The 23836-nt window shown below is 39.4% G+C and overlaps 1 protein-coding gene across 1 annotated transcript; it reads left to right on the top strand.

Moving 5' to 3' along the window:
• Positions 1–5557: 5557 nt before the first annotated feature.
• Positions 5558–23419, top strand: LOC133655542 (transmembrane protease serine 9-like). Its single transcript, XM_062055788.1, is given in 18 exon segments — positions 5558–5593; positions 14180–14200; positions 14507–14669; positions 14746–15014; positions 15089–15234; positions 15318–15588; positions 16190–16352; positions 16429–16727; positions 16772–16917; positions 17001–17271; positions 19009–19171; positions 19248–19516; positions 19591–19736; positions 19820–20090; positions 21752–21914; positions 21991–22259; positions 22334–22479; positions 22563–23419. Coding segments are annotated over 18 exon segments (3507 nt in total). The 5' UTR covers positions 5558–5574; the 3' UTR covers positions 22875–23419.
• Positions 23420–23836: the final 417 nt, after the last annotated feature.

Below are 23836 nucleotides of genomic sequence, written 5' to 3'. Positions count from 1 at the left end.
ACAATCATTAACTTTAACTTTACACATACAAACTGTAGCACACAAAAAAGCACATTTAATTAAAAAAACGTTATTATGGTCTTACCCATGCGCCGCTGTTGTGCTGGATTAATGCACCCCCGCCGTAGAATGCACCACCTGACGGGAGTGTTGTATCAACTAAAGCCCACACTTAAACTTTCCACGTGCAAGATTGAATCTATTTAAAAAAGTTATTTAATAAGAAGCCAAAAAGTGCAAAAACAATAATGTTCGTGTTGGAGGAGTTGTGAATGACAGCAGGGCCACAACATTAGGTACACCTGCAGACTGCAGCACGGATTTCATATTTCATTCATTCACAACTCCTCCAACACGAACATTATTGTTTTTGCACTTTTTGGCTTCTTATTAATAACTTTTTTAAATAGATTCAATCTTGCACGTGGAAAGTTTAAGTGTGGGCTTTAGTTGATATAACACTCCCGTCATGGGGTGCATTCTACGGCGGGGGTGCATTCTCTACCACCAGGAGGCGGGATTACTGCGAACCTCAGCCAGTGCGTCTTTTGCAGCCGTTTTATGATTGTTCTTTTAAAGACCAATACCGATATACGTCAAAATGCCAAATATCGGCCGATAATCGGTCGTTCTCTAGCGAGAAGCGATTTTAGCCTGCTTATCCATAAAACGAACCGCATCTGTGAACCTGACTATCATTCCTGACTTTTTCTCAATTTCACAAGCAATTCTCTTCCACTTTTCTCTTAACTAGAAGGAAAGCTTTGCGAAAACTGTCTGCATGTTTTTACGACTGTCCATTTCATCGATGTATTCCATGCTATCCACTGTATGTAGGAAACGGAAAAGCTATTACTGTATTATTTGAATTACTTTAAACAAAGCATATGTAAACATATGCAACATGTATTAATATGTCTGAAATGGCTCTAGAAATCCCCTTTTAAGGAAAAGAAAAGGCAATTCAACACAAAATGGCTTGCATATAAAATGAAGGGCACAAAATGCTTTCAGGATCTCTGAGTTGTTTAACCAGCATGAGTCACTGTATTGTTTTAATAATTAGTACCACTTGTAGTTTAATCCTTTGTGTATATAGCAGATTCAAAAACAACCCCGATTGGCCAAAGTGTTTTCACAACATGTTTCCACTGAGGCCACAGCAACAGGAAGGGACTAAGGTCTAATCGTGAAGATTTACCAGTAAGATACCAAATTATTATTTCCTATCAACCTTTGCCAGTGGCCTCTCTGCTAGGAATTTTGTCAGCGTCAAATAATTAAGTACAATTACTACCAGAGGGATACTATAATTAGTCCCTCCTATTATGATTTTTGAATGTTATGCAAATCATTCTCTTTATCTCAAATGTCAAAATAAATGTAATAGTTTTGCTGTATTTATTATTATTATTTAATTGTTGCTACTTTCGTTACTACTACATGTTTATTGAATGCCTCCACATCATAGACTGTAAAAGTAAGCACACAAAGGAAAGTGAAAAAAAGCAATGCAATCATACAGGATAAAGGTTGTCTGTAAAATGGTCCTGAAAGGCAGCAATGTTACTAATGGTGCGCAATTTCCACATTTTACATCCCCGTAGTTCTGCGGACATCATGTAAAACTAGTGGCACCAGCATGGCATAATCAGTTATTGGCCGGTGGTGCATCAAACACGTTTGTCACAACTTCAAAACAAATTACAGATTGTCAATGGTGGGATTTCTTTATTGGGAAATGACAGATCATATTAAGAAACATGCAAAACATTTCATTTCATTTCATTTCATTTTTATTTATCTCCTTCATTGATGTGCATCTTTGATAGACAATTGTACCACAATTATTCAGTTATACATTTACACATAAATGCCTGGGAAGGAGCAGGATGAAAAAAAATATTATATTTTCCTGCCCCCTGCAACATAATACGCAGTCTTACTTAATGATATATAAACCAACAATTACATCCAAATATAACGAAAACAAACAAAAAACACGCAAAAAAACACAAGTGCAAAACTTCATGAAGTACAAACCGAACAAAAAAACAAAATAAGTAATATACACCTCACAGGGTGATACAAAACAAAAACAAAAAAGGCAAAAAATAAGTAAAATAATAAATATAAAGCAAAATGTAAACACTTATGGCTGTCCATATGATTTTATTGTTCTGTCTTTATATTTTTTTTTTAATTGGAATATATTTTTACAATCTTTTATCTCATTGTAAAGAGAATTCCATAGTTTAACCCCCCCCCCCCCCCCCCCCCCACTGATATACACATTTGTTTTAAAGTTGTCCTTGAAAACTGATGTTTAAAATGACCTTTTCTTCTACGCTCCTCATTCTCAGAAGTGATGACAAACATTTTTTGTAAATTTGCTGGTAATGTTATACTTTTAGCCTTAAACATGACACATAATGTCTGTAACTTTACTAGCTCCTGTAATTTCAATAAACCCGAATTAATGAATAATATGTTAGTGTATTCTAAGTAATCTACTTTATGAATAATCCTTATAGCTCTTTTCTGTAGTTGATACAATGCCTTTGTTACTCTTATATGTGTTCCCCCACACTTCCACACAGTAGCTGATATATGGCAATATAAGTGCACAATACAATATACGCATTGCCCTATAATCTAACACATATTTTACCTTATTTAATATAAAAATACTCTTAGACATCTTTTTCCATACATGTGCAATATGAGATTTCCATGTCAGACCGTCATCCAGTATCACTCCTAAAAATCTAAGTTCAGAAACCCTTTCAATATCAATTCCATCTATTGACAGTTTGATCGTTTCCTCCCTTTTCCTCTTACAAAAAATCATGAACTTTGTTGTTTCTACATTTAATGATAATTTATTGGTATCAAACCATCTCTTAAGTTTAATCATTTCCTGTTCAATAATGTTTGATAATGCTTTTAAGTCATGTCCCGAACTATAAAAGTTGGTGTCGTCCGCAAATAATACAAATTTCAATAACTTTGATATCTCACATATATCATTAATATATAAAATAAACAATGTTGGTCCCAAAACCGAACCTTGTGGAATTCCACATTCAATCCTCATTTGTTCAGATGTATTACCCATAAAATCCACAAACCCTTGTCTATTATGTAAATAACTTCTTAGCCAGTCTAAAACTACTCCTCTCACACCAAATGAATACAACTTGGACAATAATATAGAATGATCTATAGTATCAAATGCTTTTTTAAGATCGATAAATACCCCTGGTGTATTTCTTATTATCAGTTGCTGTTGCTATATCCTCCATTATATTCATTACAGCTGAAGCAGTGGATCTATTGGCCCTGAATCCACACTGGCTCCTACTCAACAGCATGTTATTTTCAATAAAATGGTCTAATTTTTTTACAAATATTTTTTCAATTTATCATTTATTTATTTATAATTATTTTATTGCTGTAAATATGCCTGATTCAGCACAGTGCTAATTTCCATTCTTAGTCCCAGACATAAAAGGAAAGACGTAAAAATAATAAGACCACATCATACAATTTATTAAGAATTACAGTTTAAAAATATATGAATAAAACACAGTTTCAGTGGCACACAGTACATGCAGTTTTTGATGCACTCAGGCTCATTTGAGAACTTACCAGCTAGTACAGGGGTCGGCAACCCGCAGCTCCGGAGCCGCATGCGTCTCTTTGACCACTCTGATGCGGCTCAGCTACATACTTGCCGACCCCCCAGATTTTCCCAGGAGATTTATGGATCTCAGTGTCTCTCATAGATTACTCCCAGGGAAATAATAATCCTATTTACACTCTAATTACTAAAGTGAGGGCGTGGCCTAATTGCTCTACAGTAATTGTCCTCTATAGCATTTACATACAGCGTGCCAGTCCAGCCACATGTTGTATGTTGTAATTACTTGTACACGTGGGAGACAGCAAAGCATACTTACTCATCAGCCACACAGCTTACACTGATGGTAGCCGTATCAAACAACTTTAACACTGTTACGTTACAAATATGCGCCACACTGTGAAACCACACCAAAAAAGAATGAAAAACACATTTCTGGAGAACATCCCACCGTAACACAACATAAACACAACACAACCATTACCCAGAATCCCATGCAGCCCTAACTCTTCCGGTCTACATTATACACCCCCGCTACCACCAAATCCCCCCACACATCAACCCCCCCCCCCCCCCCTCTCCGTGCGTTGGTTGAGCGGAAGAGTTAGTGCTGCATGGGATTCTGGGTATTGGTACCGTCAGTGTAAGATGTGTGGCTGCTGAGTTAGTACGCCTTGCTGTCATTTACGTGAGCAAGCTGAGATTGCATTCTATGTATGGTTGAGCAGGTACACTGTTAGGGCAGACTGTAAAGGGCGCCAAATGCAGTGTCATCACGCTCTGATGCCCGGGAGTCTCCCGGGAAAAATGAGAGGTTTGGTAAGTATGACGCCATCAAGTGCCATTCATTCAAAACTTGCGGGCTGCATTAACATCAAATTTCCACATTAAAGTGCGTGCCGGTGCGTGTGTCGGAGACCCCTGGTTAACATAGCACACAGCATTTAAGCTTTGTATGCAGTGTTTTTCATTTTAAATTTTAAAAATTGTTTTGTGGCTCCCATTATTTTCTTTAATTTGTGAATCTTGCCAAAATGGCTCTTTGAGTGGTAAAGGTTGCCGACCCCTGAGCTAGTAGTAAACTTTGGTCATTGCAGCTGATAGTTCTTGAGCAGCTTTATGATTGTTTTTTGCATGGACATACACAACTGCATCATCAGAGAAATACACAGCAACCTGGGAGATCAGTAATTAAAAATGACATGTACCTATAATGCATTGCTGCGACTCTACTGGGTATTAGGGTATCAATGTTTTTGATTTCTAAAAAATATATCACTTGGAACTTTTACTTGCAGTCAAGGTTAGTTTTAGGGTAAAAAAAAAAAAAAGAAGTAAAAAACCATATGGAAGAATGGTGGACATAGTAAAAAATGTCCCCCCTGCGTTACAGAAAATCCGGAAATGCGTTAAAACTGCGAATTCTCAGAAACAACTGGCCCTATTGTCCTGAGGAGGAATGTTTCGATTGTGAAACAATTGGTTGGTTTGTTGAAAATGTGGGTGGAGGAGTCGAAAGAAAAATATCCAAATAAATATATCTTGGGCAAAGTAGAATTCTGACCTAACCGGAGAATTTTGGGAAAGGTTTGCGTGTCCTGAATGGCCTAAACATTTTGAAGTTTGAACGGGATGAATCAGATGAAAAATATGAAAGTTATAGGAGGACGAAAGCTACGTAAGAAGAAGAAATAAAATCGATTTTGGCACAGAACAATACATGTGCGGTATGCATTGGGTAATTCACATAATTGGCCCCCAGTAATTATTTGGAAGTGTTTTTAATTACTGAAGCTTCAAGGGGGTGATTAACTTTCGTGAAATGACAGGCACACACCTTAAAGCAGGTGGATTGAAGCTTAAATAGACGGACATGTCAGATGTGCATGCACACGATGGCTGGAATGGAATGGCTCAACATCCTGACTCTGATGAGTCTTTTAACTGCAAGTAAGTTGAACATTTAAGACCTGTTTATACTGCATTATATTTCAGCCCAAACACATTTATGTTATGGCTGTGGACGGGAAAATTGAGATGTTTATTGTTTGTTTTTATTAACTTGACTTTTTTTTTTTTTTTTTTCAAAACATGTATATAGTCCAAAACAAATATCCATGTTTGTGTGGATATAGCCACGATATCTGGCGTAACTCCTTATGGAAACAGACTTTACGTTGTGCTGCCATTTCCTTATAACGAGATACAAATAAATGTATTTCTAGCAGCGCAGTACAGAGTGTTTATGTTTCCTTTTTCAGATAAGATTGAACTTTGTCACTGCTACCTTTGTGATTCTAAATCCAATAAAGATATCGCATGACTAACACGGCCCTGAGCTACCTGCTGCCATCAAGAAAAAGATTATTTCAGTTCAATTTCAGTTTATTTCTAACATGCATACGATACAATGTAATGCATCACACATTTCCAGTTGTTTTATTATAGCACAACCGAAAAGGAGTGGGAAGAAGCAGAGCTTATTTAATCCTAACCCTTTTCATATCATAGCAATTTTATCCCATTTCCTTGTTCTCTGTTTGTAAGAGAACAGTGAATACATAAATAATATACCAAGTAAATAAGTAAACAAATATTAAATACATAAACAATGATTATCTCAAAAAAAAAGTTCAAGATGTTCATCATAATTGTTCTTTTTTGTACTTTGTGAACACTTGTAGTTTGAACAATCTCTTAAAGGCCTACTGAAACCCACTACTACGCAGTCTGATAGTTTATATATCAATGATGAAATCTTAACATTGCAACACATGCCAATACGGCCGGGTTAACTTATAAAGTGACATTTAAAATTTCCCGGGAAATATCCGGCTGAAACGTCGCGGTATGATGACGTATGCGCGTGACGTAGTCAGTTAAACGGAAGTTATGGTACCCCGTAGAATCCTATACAAAAAGCTCTGTTTTCATTTCATAATTCCACAGTATTCTGGACATCTTTTGCAATTTGTTTAATGAACAATGAAGGCTGCAAAGAAGACAGTTGTAGGTGGGATCGGTGTATTAGCAGCGGACTACAGCAACACAACCAGGAGGACTTTGTTGGAGAGCAGACGCGCTAGCCGGCGACCTCACCTTGGCCGAACGCATCGGGTGAAGTCCTTCGTCCTTCCGCCGATCGCTGGAACGCAAGTGAGCACGGGTGTTGATGAGCAGATGAAGGCTGGCTGGCGTAGGTGGATAGCTAATGTTTTTAGCATAGCTCTGTACGGTCCGGTTGCTAAGTAAGCTTCAATGGCGTCGTTAGCACAGCATTGTTAACCTTCGCCAGCCTGGAAAGCATTAACCGTGTATTTACATGTCCACGGTTTAATAGTATTGTTGATTTTCTATCTATCCTTCCAGTCAGGGACTTATTTCTTTTGTTTCTATATGCAGTTAAAGCATGATGCTATCACGTTAGCTCGTAGCTAAAGCGTTTCGCCGATGTATTGTCGTGGAGATAAAAGGCACTGAATGTCCATTTCGCGTTCTCGACTCTCATTTTCAAGAGGATATAGTATCCGAGGTGGTTTAAAATACAAATCCGTGATCCACAATAGAAAAAGGAGAGAGTGTGGAATCCAATGAGCCAGCTTGTACCTAAGTTACGGTCAGAGCGAAAAAAAATATGTCTTTCACTGCATTCTAGTCCGTCACTCTAACGTTCCTCGTCCACGAATCTTTCATCCTCGCTCAAATTAATGGGGTAATGGTCCGAATAGCTCTAGCTGCGTTGAAAACAATAGGAAAATATGAGGGAGTGAACAACTGACAACGTCACGCTACTTCCGGTAGGGGCAAGGTTTTTTTTTTATCAGAGACCAAAAGTTGCGAACTTTATCGACGTTGTTCTATACTAAATCCTTTCAGCAAAAATATGGCAATATCGCAAAATGATCAAGTACGACACATAGAATGGATCTGCTATTCCCGTTTAAATTAAAAAAAACTTCATTTCAGTAGGCCTTTAAAGTGAATCATATTGGTGCTTTGTTTGATTTCTTTGGTTAATCCATTCCATAAATTAAATTCCACATACGGGTATGCTAAAGGTTTTAAGTGTTGTACGCGCATACAAATGTTTGAAATTTGATTTTCCTCTAATGTTATATTTGTCCTCTTTTGTTGAGAATAATTGTACATTCTTGGGTAGCAGGTCATAGTTTGCTTTGTACATAATTAAATTCAATATAATGTAATTTTAAAAATTGCAAATGCACCAATATGGTTTGAATGTTCTCTATGTCCAACATTATGTATTATTCTAACTGTTTTTTTTTTGTAACACCATTAGCTAATGAAGCGCACATTTGTGTGACGATCGGTCACTTCATTTCCGTTTGTCTCCTGGTTTTTGTAGTACTTCCTGTCAGTGCTCTTATTTTGTTAAATTTCCTGTTTGTTCCGCGGAGCACTGTTTTCTCCTCACCTGCCGTTGATTGGCAGCCGGTCCACACCTGCTGCCAATCAGCGTATGTCTATTTAGGTTTTCTCTCGAGCACTCCTCAGTGCTCGATGATAGACTCTCTATGTTTGGAACTTTTAAGCAAGACTGCTTTATTTTCTGTTTATGATAATTAAAATCATCTTACCTGCTCATCCTCCTCCTGGTTCTTGCATCTTGGGGACACACAAACGGCAGCCATGCGAGTTCCTCACAGTTTGTAGTTGTTTCCCCATATTTCTACACAATAACTCAGATATGGTAACACTAGCGAGCAGTAGAGAAAATGAAGTGATATTTGGTCCAGAACAAATTTTACTTTATTCATTATTGACGTGTTTCTTGCTACTTTATGTTGTATATTTTTACATGAGGTTTCCAGTTTATTTTATCATCTATTATTACCCTTTCAATGTCTACTCCGCCTATTTGTGTTCTACTTTCTCTTCTACTGTTACCGAATAACATTATTTTAGTTTTACTGATATTCAAAGATAGTCTGTTTTTGTCAAACCATCTTTTGAATTTGTTCATTTCTTCTGTTATTTGTATAATGTGTGTTTTCCCCTGAACAAAATGCAGTTCTGTCGTCTGCAAATAATACTCACTTTAAGTCCTTTGTAACTTTAAAAATGTCCTTTATACAAAGATTGAACAATTTTGATCCCAATATTGGTCCCTGAGGTAGATATTCTAAGCTTTGTGTTAGCCTAGTTGCATGTATTGCTTCCTGTTGGTTAAGTAGCTTGTTACCCAGTTCAAGACCAACCCTCTTCCATACCTTTCTAATTTGTTTATTAACATGTACTCAGACCTGAATAATGAGGCGATGCACAAGTTTAAACACTTTATCTAGCGTACCTTGGGAGAACAGCATTACAGCGTACACGAGGGGTAACTGGATTCACTACCTGGGCAACAGGCATGCGGAGTAGGCACTTACAAATTACGGCAAGACTGAAAGGTCAAACAGTAAACAATAGCATTAATACACTACATAAGATATTATGATTGATTGTGTCATATGCTTTTGTTAAATCCATAAACACTGCAGCAGCACATTTTTTGCTAGCTATTGCGTTGTTAATTAAATGTTGGCTCTGTATCCGTATCGGTTCTCTGTAACTTTATTCAAAGTCACACGCAGTCAGCAGACTTATTTTCCAGTAACTGAGCATTTTACTTTCTTTTTTTTTTATCATTAAGATGGAATAGGCAAAATTCCCACATTACTATCTCTTACAAATCCTTTTCAACCTATATTCAATTGAATAGACTGCAAAGACAAGATACTTAATGTTCGAACTAGTAAACTATTAACTAGTATTTTTTGCAAATATTAGCTCATTTGGAATTTGATGCCTGCAACATGTTTCAAAAAAGCTGGCACAATTGGCAAAAAAGACTGAGAAAGTTGAGGAATGCTCATCAAACACTTATTTGGAACATCCCACAGATAAACAGGCTAATTGGGAACAGGTGGGTGCCATGATTGGGTATAAAAGCAGCTTCCATGAAATGCTCAGTCATTCGCAAACAAGAATGGGGCGAGGGTCACCACTTTGTGAACAAATGCTTGAGCAAATTGTCCAACAGTTTAAGAACAACATTTCTCAACAAGCTGTTGCAAGGAATTTAGGGATTTCACCATCTACGGTCCGTAATATCACCAAAAGGTTCAGAGAATCTGGAGAAATCACTGCAAGTAAGCGATGATATTACAGACCTTCAATCCCTCAGGCGGTACTGCATCAAAAACTAACATTGTGTAAAGGATCTCACCACATGGGCTCAGGAAAACTGCAGAAAACCACTTTCAGTAACTACAGTTGGTCGCTATATCTGTAAGTGCAAGTTAAAACTCTACTCTGCAAAGCCAAAGCCATTTATCAACAACACCCAGAAACGCCGCTGGCTTCGCTGGGCCCGAGCTCATCGAAGATGGACTGATGCAAAGTGTAAAAGTGTTCTGTGGTCTGACGAGTCCACATTTCAAATTGTTTTTGGAAACTGTGGACGTCATGCCCTCCGGACCAAAGAGGAAAAGAACCATCTGGATAGTTATAGGCGCAAAGTTCAAAAATCAGCATCTGTGATGGTTTGGGGGTGTATTAGTTCCCAAGGCATGGGTAACAACTTACACATCTGTGAAGGCACCATTAATGCTGAAAGGTACATACAGGTTTTGGAGCAACATATGTTGCCATCCAAGCAACGTTATATCATGGACGCCCCTGCTTATTTCAGCAAGACAATGCCAAGCCACGTGTTACAACAGCGTGGCTTCATAGTAAAAGAGTGTGGGTACTAGAGTGGCCTGCCTGCAGTCCAGACCTGTCTCCCATTGAAAATGTGTGGCGCATTATGAAGCCTAAAATACCACAACGGAGACCCCCGGACTGTTGAACAACTTAAGCTGTACATCAAGCAAGAATGGGAAATAATTCCCCCTGAAAAACGTCAAAAATTGGTCTCCTCAGTTCCCAAATGTTTACTGAGTGTTGTTCAAAGGAAAGGCCATGTAACACAGTGGTAAAAATGCCCCTGTGCCAACTTTTTTACAGTGTGTTGCTGTCATTAAATTGTAAGTGAATGATTATTTGCAAAAAAAAAAAAAGTTTCTCAGTTCAAACATTTAATATCTTGTCTTTGCGGTCTATTCAATTGAATATAAGTTGAAAGAGATTTGCAAATCATTGTATTCTGTTTTTATTTACGATTTACACAATGTGCCAACTTCGCTGGTTTTGGGTTTTGTAAAATGTCCTGTCTACAGTCGGAGTGAAATGGTGGGATTCTCTCAAGAACTGATGCTGAATCTGCGCATCTGTTTTTGTGATGTTATTTCCACCAACACTGCCACAATCTCCACTGTGTACAGACCCAACCAATCCCCAGTTCTTTCATGCATGCCCACACCCTTACCTGAAACTGTCACTCTAAATCCCATTACCACAGTTTACAGATTGTTTGCCCTGTCATGTGTACACCTGCACAAAGTCCATATACTGCTGCTGTATCTGTTTCCTGTCATTTTAACTTGTAGTAACGAAAGATCCTCAGTGGTACTTTAGTCTCCATGGGGCCTTTGTGGGATAAACTACTATTGGGCGTATTTGTCATCCTTCAATTGACACTTCCTGTGCTACCATATTACTTAGTTTAGAAAAATACTCAGTTGTGCTCCTCCCATTTTCCCAGCTTTCCTGTAAAGCGTCTCTGGTTGGATAATTGGTTCTACGTCCCTTTAAATGTACGCACTTTCCTACATTCACAAATGATAAATAAACAGCAGACACAGGTTAATTCAGTTCAAAGTTATACATAGGTTTCATTATTTTAAGGTTATGTTACATAAATTCTATCCTACTGTGTCCCCAACTTGTGACGGTACGTTGTTGCATTTATTTTGGAACTGTTCAGTCATCGGTACATTTTGGTCAAGGATTTTCTCTTTTTTTTTCTGAAGTTTTCCAAAGCCCATTCTTACCCGACAGAGACTTAGCCCTGTTTGGATGTTCAGTGGACTCATTAAGTCTTCCCCTCTACACCCAATCTGCACTCTTAATGGGTACAGTGCTGGCCAGGAAACTCATACTGGCAGAATGGAAGACACCAACTCCTCCATCCCTTCAAAATTGGCTTCATTAACTTGTTTCAGTTATACATATGGAGAAACTGTGATACAGTGGACAATCCATTCAAAGACAATGGGAGGACTCCTGGGGCCCTGTAATGAAATATCTTGACTGCAAAAGTCAATAGACTGGTTTGGTCAGATGGTTAATGTATGAATTATTGTTATTATTATTATTATTATCTTTTTTTTTTAAAATTATTATTTATCTTTTGTTATTATTATTTTAATTTTGTTTCATTTTGGATTTTCTCTAGTTCATGTAAGCGTCTCTCAATGGATGTGTGAATGTGTGTGTGAGTGGGGGGTGGGGGGGATTTTTGTTTCGTTGGGTTTTATTTGCTTTGTTTTGTGTGTTTTGTTTTTCCCCTTTTTGTTATATGTTTTGGCTGATGTTATTTTTGGAAAATAATTTATAAAAATATAAATTATAAATGTACGCAGTGGTTGGTCATCCGTTTCCTTCTCCTTATTTCTCCTGTTTCTACTTGCACGGTGGCAAGTGGTGATGTTTTAAAAGCCCCACTGCAGACTTGTAATGCTTGTGCTTGAACAGCATCCAGCTTCTTTAAATGGCTTTTCGCTGCTGCCCCATACACCACACACTCCCATAGTCCAATACAGATCTTATCATTGTGACATAAATTATTTGAAGTGAGTTGCAGCTTGCTCCCAATTCTCCAACAGTTGCAAAATTGACGTTGATATGCTATCTTGTGGGGCTCCTGAGAACAGCCTCTAAATCACATAAATTGGTTTAGTAACCATATTTTTCATATGTGTTAAAGTAGCGACTTATATGTGCAAGTGATCATTTTGTCATGGTTGCTGTAGGGTCACATAGAGATGTCAATGTGTTGAAGATATACTATGTCTATGAATGTTCTCATTCATCCAGGTCATTGTAATCTCAGGACATTCAATCGATCGCAATTGGACGGTTTGGTTTGTCTTAGAAGACGTTTCGCCTCTCATCCAAGTAGGCTTCATCAGTTCTTGCTCATCTACATCTGACCAATCTAAGTCTATGAGCACGAACTGATGAAGCCTACTTTGATGAGAGGCGAAATGTCTTCTTTTCTTGTTTTCAGGCAAATCCTACTGTTGATGTAGATGCCCATATTTGCTGTACAGATTTACTTTACAAAAGAGAAGTGTGGGATACTTCTCTTGTTGCCTTATTTGTATTTGACTTGATTAAATGAATTTATATTGTTGTTTTGCGCAGCTGGACCAGAGCAGCAGTGGAAAGGAAAAACGAGAAAAATAAGAAAGACAGATGGGGAAATTGCAGGGACAAAAGGGGTATAAGACAGAGAGACAACAACAATAACAATAACAACAACAGGACAGCATCAGCAAATACGATATGTACAAATATGATACGAAAAGTGATAGCAAAGAAGCAGTTAGTGAAGTAAATATTAGTAACACATAAATGACAATGAACATTATTACACTACAAATGGAGCAATACAAATACCAATACAAATAATGAATAATATTAATAATTACTTCTATTGTGCAGCTGAGATGGGCTCCAGCAACCCCCGCGACCCCGAAGGGGACAAGCGGTAGAAAATTGATGTATGGATGAACAAAATAATTCAATCAATCAATCAATCAATGTTTATTTGTTTTAAATGTAACAATACTTATATGTAACGATAACTTGAATTACCAAAAAAAAGCAGATAAATGGAGCGGATGAAAAAGACTTAAACTATATTAACTTTGTAGATTGTTAGCTTAAGCTTTGTCAGTGTGCCGTGTTTTACCCAGTCTCCCCTAGAGTAACAACATTAATATACGTTTTATAAAACTTTGTATTATTATATGCATGAGTGTATGTACGCAAATGTGCTTGTATAGAGGAGAAGAAAGCGAAATGTCTTCAAAGACAAACCAAACAGTCCAGTTGTGATCGATTGAATGCCCTGAGAATGTTGAAGATATAGTTTACTGGCATTGCTTACGCCGCACACATACGCTACTAAGGAGCTGTGATTAGATATATTCTGAACTTGTTCCACCCATCTACAAGACGAAATCAAGTACAATTGGATTTCGTTTCTTTTGACATTTATGGGTCGTTTTAATTCAATGACTAAGCCGTCAGTTGATTTCGTCATCGTCTTAATCGATTTGTTTTGTTACAGTGACTAAGATGAAAATTATTCGTCGATAGAATTAACACAGGATTTCAACTATGGGAATGAAAAATATGTTAACATACTCTGTCAGCGTTGGCTGGTGGTTAGGAGTTGATAGTTTTTTTGTTATCAAAGTGTGTTTGCACACTGGAAGGATTTAAGTTGACACAGTCCAATCACTGATTGAATAGCCTTTGTAAAGGTTTGGGCAAAAATGGTAATAAACTGTATAAACCTGTATTGTATTGCTTGTATCTGACCCTAATTGACTCCTTTTTTGCATTGTATTTCCACAGACTCACATGCTCAGCTGGATGGTGAGTACCACTTGTTTACACAGGCTTATCGAGTGATACTTATGAACACAACACATGTTTCCATATATAAAATCATATTTACCTTTGCTGAAACATTAATATTCAATTTAGCTCTTAAGTCACAAGAAAATTACCTAAGGACCACCAACATGTTCAAAGCTTCACTGTGACAGTAAGAAAAACAGTAGCAATTACAAAGAAACATTTTTCTGAGGTGGCATTTGGTTTAAAAAATGTATGAACAATCAGTCTGATTAAATCAACATTCTTTCCTGATGATTACAACAAAAGTTTTTCTGTTTTTAGTATGTGGGACCAGTCCAGTGAGAACGAGAATTGTTGGAGGTGAAGACGCTCAAGAAGGAAGTTGGCCTTGGCAGGCCAGTCTGCAGTTTTTTGGAAGCCATAGTTGTGGTGGTTCTCTCATAAACAAAGAGTGGGTGATGTCGGCTGCCCACTGCTTCTTCAGGTGGGTCACCTGAACATGATGTCATATATATTTTGAAACTACTTGCACCATCTAACCCTTGGCATTGTCTCTGTAGCACAAGTACCTCTGGATGGTCAATTTCTCTTGGTCTTCAGAACCTGGAGGGCATCAACCCTAACGAAGTGTCCAGAACTGTTGACACAATCATTTTGCATCCAGACTTTAACATTGATACCTTTGACAACGACATCGCTCTGCTTAAACTTACCACACCGGTCACGTTCACAGACTACATCAGACCTGTGTGTCTGGCAGCCAGTAGCAGTAACTTCATCAGTGGTACTGATAGCTGGGTCACTGGTTGGGGAGCAGTCCAGGAGGGAGGTATTGTACTTTACTAATAATGTAATATAAGTTTATTTTGACTACAACTAAAATACTTTTCCTGTACTGTTCAGTGTTACTCCCCTTCCCTCAAACTCTACAAGAAGTGGAGGTTCCAGTTGTGGGAAACAGACAGTGTAACTGCCAGTATGGTGTAGGTTCTATTACAGACAACATGATCTGTGCTGGTTTACTTGAAGGAGGAAAAGATGCGTGTCAGGTAGATAACTTCTTTTCATTTACCTCTTTGGTTTGAAATAATTCATGTATGATTTGACACACAATTCCTCTCCACACACTCAGGGCGACTCAGGAGGTCCAATGATGAGCGAGCAGAATTTAATCTGGATCCAGTCTGGAATTGTCAGTTTTGGTATTGGCTGTGCCAGACCTGATCTGCCGGGAGTTTATACCAGAGTGTCCCGCTATAAGTCCTGGATCAACTCACACATCAGTTCTGATCAGCCAGGCTTTGTCCAGTTCAGCTCCGATGGGCTGGATACTGACAGCAGCTTCACATGCCCTAGTCCTCCTCTTCCTGTTATTCCTCCTGAAGACTCATCTACAACCTCAGGTACTGGTTTCTCAAGCGCTGAAGGTTCGTCCCCGGAGTAACATTCCATTTATTTATTACATTGCTTGTGTAATAATATTATTACAGCAGGAGTCTTAACTGATTTGAACGACAATAAAGTGTTCTTCGAGTGCCATATTTTACCTAGGGCCCATTGTATAGCATGGAATGATGAATCCTGAAAGAACTTGCATTTCCCCTGCAAGAAATCTAACAGTGCAGTGTTTTTCTTCAACCATTGGGCTTGGTAACTCTGTTATTCCTTCCTTTAGGTAGTTCTCCAAAAAAACTGGTGCATGAGCATCAGGTATTTTAGTATAATTCATAAATCTTGACTTTAGAAACTTGTGTGTATTCAGCAAAGATGAACTGTGCTGCTTGATGGACACTGGATTGTATTAGTGTTAGCTCTTAAGTCACAAGAAAATTACTTAAGGACAACCAACATGTTCAAAGCTTCACTGTGACAGTAAACAAATGTGGCAATTACAAAGACATTTATTTTTGAGGTGGCATTTGGTTTAAAGAATTTATGAACAATCAGTCTGATTAAATCAACATTCTTTCCAGATGATTACAACAAAAGTTTATTTCTTTTTAGTATGTGGGACCACTCCAGTGAGAACGAGGATTGTTGGAGGTGAAGATGCTCAAGAAGGAAGTTGGCCTTGGCAGGCCAGTCTGCAGTTTTTTGGCAGCCATGTTTGTGGTGGTTCTCTCATAAACAAAGAGTGGGTGATGTCTGCTGCCCACTGCATCTTCAGGTGGGTCACCTGAACAATATATCATATATATTTTGAAAGTACTTGCACCATTTAACCTTTGACATTGTCTCTGTAGCACCAATACCTCTGAATGGTCAGTTTCTCTTGGTCGTCAGAACCTGGAGGGCATCAACCCTAACGAAGTGTCCAGAACTGTTGACACAATAATTTTGCATCCAGACTATGACAGTTCTACCTTGGACAACGACATCACTCTGCTTAGACTTTCCTCACCGGTCACATTCACAGACTACATCAGACCTGTGTGTCTGGCAGCCAGTAGCAGTAACTTCATCAGTGGTACTGATAGCTGGGTCACTGGTTGGGGAAGAATCCAGGAGGGAGGTATTGTACTTTACTAATAAAGTAATATAAGTTTATTTTGACTACAACTAAAATACTTTTCCTGTACTGTTCAGTGTTACTCCCCTTCCCTCAAACGCTACAAGAAGTGGAGGTTCCAGTTGTGGGAAACAGACAGTGTAACTGCCAGTATGGTGTAGGTTCTATTACAGACAACATGATCTGTGCTGGTTTACTTGAAGGAGGAAAAGATGCGTGTCAGGTAGATAACATCTTTACATTTACCTCTTTGGTTTGAAATAATTAATGTATGATTTGACACACGATTCCTCTCCACATATTCAGGGCGACTCAGGAGGTCCAATGATGAGCGAGCAGAATTTAATCTGGATCCAGTCTGGAATTGTCAGTTTTGGTATTGGCTGTGCCAGACCTGATCTGCCGGGAGGTTATACCAGAGTGTCCCGCTACCAGTCCTGGATCAACTCACACATCAGTTCTGATCAGCCAGGCTTTGTCCAGTTCAGCTCTGATGGGCTGGATACTGACAGCAGCTTCACATGCCCTGGTCTTCCTCTTCCTGTTATTCCTCCTGAAGACTCATCTACAACCTCAGGTACTGGTTTCTCAAGCGCTGAAGGTTCGTCCCCAGAGTAACATTCCATTTATTTATTACATTGCTTGTGTAATAATATTATTACAGCAGGAGTCTTAACTGATTTGAACGACAATGAAGTGTTCTTCAAGTGCCATATTTTACCTAGGGCCCATTGTATAGCATGGAATGATGAATCCTGAAAGAACTTGCATTTCCCCTGCAAGAAATCTAACAGTGCAGTGTTTTTCAATCAATCAATCAATCAATGTTTATTTATATAGCCCTAAATCACAAGTGTCTCAAAGGGCTGTACAAGCCACAACGACATCCTCGGTACAGAGCCCACATACGGGCAAGGAAAAACTCACCCCAGTGGGACGTCGGTGAATGACTATGAGAAACCTTGGAGAGGACCGCATATGTGGGTAACCCCCCCCCCCCCCCCCCCCCCCCCCTCTAGGGGAGACCGAAAGCAATGGATGTCGAGTGGGTCTGACATAACATTGTGAAAGTCCAGTCCACAGTGGATCCAACACATCAGCGGGAGTCCAGTCTACAGCGGGGCCAACAGGAAACCATCCCGAGCGGAGACGGGTCAGCAGCGCAGAGATGTCCCCAACCGATGCACAGGCTAGTGGTCCACCCGGGGTCCCGACTCTGGACAGCCAGCACTTCATCCATGGCCACCGGACCTATGCAACTCCCCCTCGCAAGGGACAGGGGAGAAGAGGAGAGAAGAAAAGAAACGGCAGATCAACTGGTCTAAAAAAAAAAGGGGGGTCTATTTAAAGGCTAGATTATACAAATGAGTTTTAAGATGGGACTTAAATGCTTCTACTGAGGTAGCATCTCTAACTGTTACCGGGAGGGCATTCCAGAGTACTGGAGCCCGAATAGAAAACGCTCTATAGCCCGCAGACTTTTTTTTGGCTCTGGGAATCACTAATAAGCCGGAGTTCTTTGAACGCAGATTTCTTGCCGGGACATATGGTACAATACAATCGGCGAGATAGGCTGGAGCTAAACCGTGTAGTATTTTATACGTAAGTAGTAAAATCTTAAAGTCGCATCTTAAGTGCACAGGAAGCCAGTGCAGGTGAGCCAGTATAGGCGTAATATGATCAAACTTTCTTGTTTTTGTCAAAAGCCTTGCAGCCGCATTTTGTACCAACTGTAATCTTTTAATGCTAGACATAGGGAGACCCGAAAATAATACGTTACAGTAATCGAGACGAGACGTAACGAACGCATGAATAATGATCTCAGCGTCGCTAGTGGACAAGATGGAACGAATTTTAGCGATATTATGGAGATGAAAGAAGGCCTTTCTTCAACCATTGGGCTTGGTAACTCTGTTATTCCTTCCTTTAGGTAGTTCTCCAAAAAAACTGGTGCATGAGCATCAGGTATTTTAGTATAATTCATAGATCTTGACTTTAGAAACTTCTGTGTATTCAGCAAAGATGAACTGTGCTGCTTGATGGACACTGGATTGTATTAGTGTTAGCTCTTAAGTCACAAGAAAATTACTTAAGGACAACCAACATGTACACTGGATTGTATTAGTTTTAGCTCTTAAGTCACAAGAAAATTACTTAAGGACAACCAACATGTTCAAAGCTTCACTGTGACAGTAAACAAATGTGGCAATTACAAAGACATTTATTTTTGAGGTGGCATTTTGGTTTAAAGAATCAGTCTGATTAAATCAACATTATTTCCAGATGATTACAACAAAAGTGTATTTCTTTTTAGTATGTGGGACCACTCCAGTGAGAACGAGGATTGTTGGAGGTGAAGATGCTCAAGAAGGAAGTTGGCCTTGGCAGGCCAGTCTGCAGTTTTTTGGCAGCCATGTTTGTGGTGGTTCTCTCATAAACAAAGAGTGGGTGATGTCTGCTGCCCACTGCATCTTCAGGTGGGTCACCTGAACAATATATCATATATATTTTGAAAGTACTTGCACCATTTAACCTTTGACATTGTCTCTGTAGCACCAATACCTCTGAATGGTCAGTTTCTCTTGGTCGTCAGAACCTGCAGGGCAACAACCCAAACGAAGTGTCCAGAACTGTTGACACAATCATTTTGCATCCGGACTATGACAGTTCTACCTTGGACAACGACATCACTCTGCTTAGACTTTCCTCACCGGTCACATTCACAGACTACATCAGACCTGTGTGTCTGGCAGCCAGTAGCAGTAACTTAATCAGTGGTACTGATAGCTGGGTCACTGGTTGGGGAGCAGTCCAGGAGGGAGGTAATGTCCTTTACTAATAAAGTAATATAAGTTTATTTTGACTACAACTAAAATATTTTTCCTGTACTGTTTAGTGTTACTCCCCTTCCCTCAAGCTCTACAAGAAGTGGAGGTTCCAGTTGTGGGAAACAGACAGTGTAACTGCCAGTATGGTGTAGGTTCTATTACAGACAACATGATCTGTGCTGGTTTACTTGAAGGAGGAAAAGATGCGTGTCAGGTAGATAACATCTTTACATTTACCTCTTTGGTTTGAAATAATTAATGTATGATTTGACACACGATTCCTCTCCACATATTCAGGGCGACTCAGGAGGTCCAATGATGAGCGAGCAGAATTTAATCTGGATCCAGTCTGGAATTGTCAGTTTTGGTATTGGCTGTGCCAGACCTGATCTGCCGGGAGGTTATACCAGAGTGTCCCGCTACCAGTCCTGGATCAACTCACACATCAGTTCTGATCAGCCAGGCTTTGTCCAGTTCAGCTCTGATGGGCTGGATACTGACAGCAGCTTCACATGCCCTGGTCTTCCTCTTCCTGTTATTCCTCCTGAAGACTCATCTACAACCTCAGGTACTGGTTTCTCAAGCGCTGAAGGTTCGTCCCCAGAGTAACATTCCATTTATTTATTACATTGCTTGTGTAATAATATTATTACAGCAGGAGTCTTAACTGATTTGAACGACAATGAAGTGTTCTTCAAGTGCCATATTTTACCTAGGGCCCATTGTATAGCATGGAATGATGAATCCTGAAAGAACTTGCATTTCCCCTGCAAGAAATCTAACAGTGCAGTGTTTTTCAATCAATCAATCAATCAATGTTTATTTATATAGCCCTAAATCACAAGTGTCTCAAAGGGCTGTACAAGCCACAACGACATCCTCGGTACAGAGCCCACATACGGGCAAGGAAAAACTCACCCCAGTGGGACGTCGGTGAATGACTATGAGAAACCTTGGAGAGGACCGCATATGTGGGTAACCCTCCCCCCCCCCCCCTCTAGGGGAGACCGAAAGCAATGGATGTCGAGTGGGTCTGACATAACATTGTGAAAGTCCAGTCCACAGTGGATCCAACACATCAGCGGGAGTCCAGTCTACAGCGGGGCCAACAGGAAACCATCCCGAGCGGAGACGGGTCAGCAGCGCAGAGATGTCCCCAACCGATGCACAGGCTAGTGGTCCACCCGGGGTCCCGACTCTGGACAGCCAGCACTTCATCCATGGCCACCGGACCTATGCAACTCCCCCTCGCAAGGGACAGGGGAGAAGAGGAGAGAAGAAAAGAAACGGCAGATCAACTGGTCTAAAAAAAAGGGGGGTCTATTTAAAGGCTAGATTATACAAATGAGTTTTAAGATGGGACTTAAATGCTTCTACTGAGGTAGCATCTCTAACTGTTACCGGGAGGGCATTCCAGAGTACTGGAGCCCGAATAGAAAACGCTCTATAGCCCGCAGACTTTTTTTTGGCTCTGGGAATCACTAATAAGCCGGAGTTCTTTGAACGCAGATTTCTTGTCGGGACATATGGTACAATACAATCGGCGAGATAGGCTGGAGCTAAACCGTGTAGTATTTTATACGTAAGTAGTAAAATCTTAAAGTCGCATCTTAAGTGCACAGGAAGCCAGTGCAGGTGAGCCAGTATAGGCGTAATATGATCAAACTTTCTTGTTTTTGTCAAAAGCCTTGCAGCCGCATTTTGTACCAACTGTAATCTTTTAATGCTAGACATAGGGAGACCCGAAAATAATACGTTACAGTAATCGAGACGAGACGTAACGAACGCATGAATAATGATCTCAGCATCGCTTGTGGACAAGATGGAACGAATTTTAGCGATATTACGGAGATGAAAGAAGGCCTTTCTTCAACCATTGGGCTTGGTAACTCTGTTATTCCTTCCTTTAGGTAGTTCTCCAAAAAAACTGGTGCATGAGCATCAGGTATTTTAGTATAATTCATAGATCTTGACTTTAGAAACTTCTGTGTATTCAGCAAAGATGAACTGTGCTGCTTGATGGACACTGGATTGTATTAGTGTTAGCTCTTAAGTCACAAGAAAATTACTTAAGGACAACCAACATGTTCAAAGCTTCACTGTGACAGTAAACAAATGTGGCAATTACAAAGACATTTATTTTTGAGGTGGCATTTTGGTTTAAAGAATCAGTCTGATTAAATCAACATTCTTTCCAGATGATTACAACAAAAGTGTATTTCTTTTTAGTATGTGGGACCACTCCAGTGAGAACGAGGATTGTTGGAGGTGAAGATGCTCAAGAAGGAAGTTGGCCTTGGCAGGCCAGTCTGCAGTTTCTTGGCAGCCATGTTTGTGGTGGTTCTCTCATAAACAAAGAGTGGGTGATGTCTGCTGCCCACTGCATCTTCAGGTGGGTCACCTGAACAATATATCATATATATTTTGAAAGTACTTGCACCATTTAACCTTTGACATTGTCTCTGTAGCACCAATACCTCTGAATGGTCAGTTTCTCTTGGTCGTCAGAACCTGCAGGGCAACAACCCAAACGAAGTGTCCAGAACTGTTGACACAATCATTTTGCATCCGGACTATGACAGTTCTACCTTGGACAACGACATCACTCTGCTTAGACTTTCCTCACCGGTCACATTCACAGACTACATCAGACCTGTGTGTCTGGCAGCCAGTAGCAGTAACTTCATCAGTGGTACTGATAGCTGGGTCACTGGTTGGGGAGCAGTCCAGGAGGGAGGTAATGTCCTTTACTAATAAAGTAATATAAGTTTATTTTGACTACAACTAAAATATTTTTCCTGTACTGTTTAGTGTTACTCCCCTTCCCTCAAACGCTACAAGAAGTGGAGGTTCCAGTTGTGGGAAACAGACAGTGTAACTGCCAGTATGGTGTAGGTTCTATTACAGACAACATGATCTGTGCTGGTTTACTTGAAGGAGGAAAAGATGCGTGTCAGGTAGATAACATCTTTACATTTACCATTTTGGTTTGAAATAATTAATGTATGATTTGACACACGATTCCTCTCCACATATTCAGGGCGACTCAGGAGGTCCAATGATGAGCGAGCAGAATTTAATCTGGATCCAGTCTGGAATTGTCAGTTTTGGTATTGGCTGTGCCAGACCTGATCTGCCGGGAGGTTATACCAGAGTGTCCCGCTACCAGTCCTGGATCAACTCACACATCAGTTCTGATCAGCCAGGCTTTGTCCAGTTCAGCTCTGATGGGCTGGATACTGACAGCAGCTTCACATGCCCTGGTCTTCCTCTTCCTGTTATTCCTCCTGAAGGCTCATCTACGACCTCAGGTTCTGGTTTCTCAAGCGGTGAAGGTTCATCCCCTGAGTAACATTCCATTTATTTATTACATTGCTTGTGTAAACAATATAATTACAGCAGGAGTCTTAACTGATTTGCACGACGATAAAGTGTTCTTCAAGTGTCACAGTTTACCTAAGGCCCATGGTATAGCATGAAATGATACATCCTGAAAGAACTTGCATTTCCCCTGCAAGAGATCTTACAGTGCAGTGTTTTCTTCACCCTTTGGGCTTGGTAACACCGTTATTCCTTCTTGTAGGTAGTTCTCCAAAAAAATTGGTGCATGAGTATCAGGTATTTTGGTATATTTCATGAATCTTGACTTTGGAAACTTGTGTATTCAGCAAAGAGGAACTGTGCTGCTTGATGGACATTGGATTGTATTTTTGTTATTAAAGATAAGGCCAGGGAAGAATTTGGATTACATTTAAATTTGCTTCATTTTCCAAAAAACATTCAAACAATTTAAAAATAAATGTAAAGATAATACAAAAAGGTACCTGGACCAGAACAGGGTTCTAAAAAAAGAACAATCACAACTTAAAATTCCAGTCTAAAATTGAGATATTTATGAAAAAAATTATAGAGAAAATTATTTGTATAATTTATAATAATTTAATAATCGACCCTACTTTGGCTAAACAACTACCAAAAATCAAAGTTCAGAATGAAATTGGAGAAACTATAATAGATAATATTAATAGTTTTTTTCTTGATGAAGTAGACAAGATTGAATTATTACAACTTGTGCAGCGATGTCCAAATAAGACTTTTAATGATTGTGTAGACAGGTCATTCATTAAGAGCATCATAGATGCAGTTATTAAACCATTTTCATATATGTATAATGTATCATTCATGAAATGAGTATTCCCGGATCACATGAATATTGCTAAATAATACCACTTCACAAAGGGGGAAATTACACACCAATATCGCCGCTTCCACAGTTTAAAAAGTCCAAGATAAATTGTTTGCTGTTGGGTTGCC

The sequence above is a fragment of the Entelurus aequoreus genome, linkage group LG08 (genome assembly GCF_033978785.1).
Source record: "Entelurus aequoreus isolate RoL-2023_Sb linkage group LG08, RoL_Eaeq_v1.1, whole genome shotgun sequence".
NCBI classification, from domain to species: domain Eukaryota; kingdom Metazoa; phylum Chordata; class Actinopteri; order Syngnathiformes; family Syngnathidae; genus Entelurus; species Entelurus aequoreus.
Note: the sequence above shows the minus strand (reverse complement) of the source record. Positions and strands in the feature narration are given on the sequence as shown.